Below are 4090 nucleotides of genomic sequence, written 5' to 3' on the forward strand. Positions count from 1 at the left end.
GAACATTCCTTATGGAGAGAGAATGAGAAAGCTGGGTCCTTCTCTTTATTTTCACTGTCAAAATGTCTGCCATCAGTACTGTGTCAGTAGTAGCTAAAGCGAGTAAATAGGCTGTTTCATGAACTTAATTTTTCATCTTGTAATAAGATGAACCTCAGTGGCTTGTGTTAAAGCTGGATTAAGTAAGTCTTCAGCTTCTTGTGTTGGTTTTTTCCACTTTTTACTTTTAAAGTCTGGCTGTGTAAACATATATCTGTCTGTGCGTATTGTAGGGGAAGAAAAAGTGTGAATGTAAGAGTGGCTACATGGGGGATGGTACTGTGTGTGAGGCAAAGCAGGTCCCTGTGAATCGCTGTCTCCAGGAGAATGGACAATGCCACAAAGATGCCAAGTGCACTGACCTGCACTATGAGGGTGAGTGTCTAATATCATCTCCACTGCCTGTTCCTCATTCTACCACATTTTTCTCTCTGCACAAGAGAGGCCATTCAAACCCAGTCTCTCTCAATATGGACACTTAAATAAAGATTTTTTTTTTCTAAAAATAGAATTACAATTAAAATTGTGTGTGCACTTAAATCTGGGAGTGAATATCCTGGATTATTTGAAGGGCAGCAATGTATAAAATTACCACATACTACAGAATATCGGCAGTACCTGGAAAAAGTATGTTGGTCATTTTTATTCCTGAAGAAGCATACTGCTGATACAGTGTCAATCTCACTTCTGTTTAGACTTTAGACTTTGAATGGGTGTTTTTCCTTATATAAGAGAAATAAGAGGAGTAACATTTGCCCTTCTCTCTGTTTTACAGATAAGACTGTTGGTGTATTCCATTATCGTTCCCCCAACGGCACATATGAACTCAATTACACCGAGGCACAGAAGGCCTGTCAAAAAGAGGGAGCAACACTCGCATCTTACATTCAGTTGTCCTACGCTCAACAGGTAGGGCTATACATACAAATACAAAATACTCTCCTCAGTTGAAAATGTTTTTGTGTATGTGTGGGGTGTGTGTGTGTGTGTGTATGTGTGTGCATGTGCGTGCGTGTTTTTAGTCACTGTATTGCTTATAATTGTTCCACAGGCAGGGTTTCACTTCTGTGCAGCTGGGTGGCTGCAGGACAGAAGGGTAGCGTACCCGACCACATACTCCAACCCAAAGTGTGGCTTTGGTCACGTGGGCATCGTGGACTACGGCACCCGCAAAGAAGGAGAGACCTGGGATACTTTCTGCTTCCGGATAAAGGGTGAGAGCTGTATAAAGTAAAAGAGTATGGATGACTTAGCATGCCAAAAGAAAGCTACAAGACCATGGACTTTTTTTGCCCACTGTGAAGGGTTCTGGAATCTCTATTATGGTGTGGAAAGGGAGTTCTGTCCTGAGAGCACTGTAAACATACAGAACCATTCTGAGTGATCGGCCTCATCCAATGATAAAATCTTTCTGTGCCCCAAAGGGTCAGGTCACTTCTAGGATGACTTAATCATGGAATTTCTCTTTGGAACAGTGGCATTGCATCCTTCAAACAGAGCTCTGGACATTTACTGAATCTAGACCAAAGCACACTGGTACCAATCTGGTAGATTAGCTTCAGTATGCTTTGGTACATTTAATTACCCTTGATGGGTAGCTTACATTGATACGTGGTAACCTTAATGTTGTTTTTTCCTTTATTTTGGCAGTTATCTGTATATGGGTGTATTCATTAAACTTGTTTTTTAATTCATTTTGATCAGAATACATTATTTGTGTTTCATCTATACCCATACATGGTATATGTGGTAGAGCTTCTGTTGTAAGCATGGATTTACTGAATCCTGGATGTTTGCCTGTGTCTAACCCAGATGTGAAATGTGAGTGTAAAAGTGGCTACATCGGTGACGGGTACTCATGTACCGGAAACCTTCTGCAGGTCATATCTGCTAGACCCACCCTCTCTAATTTCCTCTCTGTAAGTACGGCAGTATGCAGAAATCACATCTCTATAAACACATCTTTTCATCGCTGCTGCATCTTGTCTGGTCGCCCATTGTTTTCCTCTCTTTCGCAGCAAGTTCTGAACTACTCCAAATCCAGTGCTTCAGGCAAAGCATTTGTGAAGCGCCTGAGTGATGTGACCATCCAGTCCACTCTGTTTGCACCTGATAACAGCGGCTTGTATGACAATGAGGTCGGGGCTCTGGCGATGAAATTCACACACACACACACACACACACACACACACACATAGAGCCTGCTTTCATGTTCAAGGTCCCTGAATATGAAACTTCCCTCTGTCTCTCTATCTCTCTCTTCTCTTTCTCAGTCTCTGACATTCAGGGACATAGAGCATCATCTCCTGGATGGCAGAGCGCTGGCACTGCAGGATCTCATTAACGTCAGCCACGTCAGAAGCCGACTGGGACACAGCCTGAGCATAGCCGGAGTGCCAAATTTCCAGAACCCCAAAGTAATGGTGAGAAACAGAGAAGGTTTTTTTTTAACTCTTAAAATTAATGATGCAAAATGTTTGATCCTTTTAAAGCCATCAAACATTTGACAGTTGACTACATTATAGTTTTGGTCAAAGTTTGAATAATTCTCTGCTGCTGCGCATGGAAGAGCTCTTGCTCAGTGACTGGCAAAATAATTTTGTATTTTCCATCTCTGGGTAGACTTCCGCTGGGTATATTAATAACCAGTTTGTCCTTGACTCAAACATCCTGGCATCTAATGGAATCCTGCACGTTCTGCAAGGGCCACTAAAGGCCCCGCCTCCAAACCCCACATCAAAGGTGTGAAATGACTTTCTCTGGTCTTTTTTTTATTTTTTTTTCATTTTACTTCTTTGCACTGTTGTTTTATGATTTTGGCTCCTTTTCTGACTTCAGATTTAAAAATATATTTAAAAAATCTTCATGGTTCCTCTGAATAGGGGAAAAACTAAAGCCAATTCTCATAAATTTGTGCATGTTTTCAAATCAGTAGGTAAATAGAGATGATTCTGTTAACTTTATTGTATATGTGTATCTGTCACATCTTTCATTCTTTGCTCTGTCAATACATTCTCAGCTCCATGCAGGACACAGAGCTGGACTGGGCATTGGAATTTTGCTGCTGGTTCTCCTTATCGGTGCGGCAGGATTCGTTGGATATCATTTCTACACCCACAAGAAGAAACCCTTCCAGTTCCATTACTTTAGGGTGCGTTGGGTTGTGTCATTTAATGTCATCGGTGCATATCTAGCTCCATATTTGTCAAGGTCATTTTCTTAATATTCCCCACTCTGATTGTCAGGAGTACGAGGAGGAAGAGACTGTCCCTGCTGAATCTTGTCCCAACATTTGCAACCCTGTGTACGACTCTAACCCTGTCCTCAGTGATCCAGCTCTCGCAGTAAGTCAGATTTCACTTCCCTCAATAACCGAGTATAGAGCAGAATTATTAGACTGTAACTATGACTAACAAAACAAATGAGAAAGGTATTTTTATACTAAGGAAAAATTCAGATGATGGCTCTGAGTTATAGCTTTTTCGATGACTGGATCGTTGGCGCAGAGAAGGTATTGTACACCAGAGCTAATTGCCCTGTTTTGATGGCTTGTGTTACAGGAGGAGGACAAACACAAGGTTGTGAGCAGTGGTTCCTATGATCTCCAGGAGAGCTGAAGAGCACATTAGCTACTTCTTGTTTACGTAAACTCTAATCCTAAACTCTAAGAGAATGTTCTAGGGTAGCCATTCCCAGCACGACCACAGGAACGTGCCCATTTGAAATTACTGAATGGATTGACTGGTTCTCTCACAATCCCAACTGGAGTGTTTGTTTGTTTGTGTGTTTGTTTGTTTGTTTGTTTGTGTATTTTGAATGAGAGTGCGCATGTGTGTCTTCCACATATTAGGCAGTAGTAAAAATTAAACATTTTATTTGTAAAAGTTTGCTCGTAAAAAAATCGTTAACAATTTTCTAATTGTAAGTTGAGTCAAAAATAAACATTACTGCCATTAAAATCGATCTCTCCTAATTAAAGACTTCTTAAGGAGGAACTATGATTCAGTAGAGGATGAACTGTACAGCTTTCCAGAGGGGAAAGCATTGTGGT

General features: G+C 41.0%; 1 protein-coding gene across 1 annotated transcript in view; it reads left to right on the plus strand.

The window, feature by feature from the left end:
- Positions 1-3656, plus strand: part of stab2 (stabilin 2) — a 32922-nt gene extending 29266 nt beyond the window's left edge. The window contains exons 59-68 of the mRNA XM_030777386.1: positions 273-414; positions 815-948; positions 1091-1253; positions 1852-1958; positions 2058-2177; positions 2313-2462; positions 2662-2781; positions 3059-3190; positions 3285-3383; positions 3600-3656. Coding sequence (XP_030633246.1) covers positions 273-414; positions 815-948; positions 1091-1253; positions 1852-1958; positions 2058-2177; positions 2313-2462; positions 2662-2781; positions 3059-3190; positions 3285-3383; positions 3600-3656 — 1224 coding nt within the window. The remainder of the gene's footprint in view (positions 1-272; positions 415-814; positions 949-1090; positions 1254-1851; positions 1959-2057; positions 2178-2312; positions 2463-2661; positions 2782-3058; positions 3191-3284; positions 3384-3599) is intronic.
- Positions 3657-4090: the final 434 nt, after the last annotated feature.

Source organism: Chanos chanos, chromosome 1, assembly GCF_902362185.1.
Source record: "Chanos chanos chromosome 1, fChaCha1.1, whole genome shotgun sequence".
Classification (NCBI taxonomy): domain Eukaryota; kingdom Metazoa; phylum Chordata; class Actinopteri; order Gonorynchiformes; family Chanidae; genus Chanos; species Chanos chanos.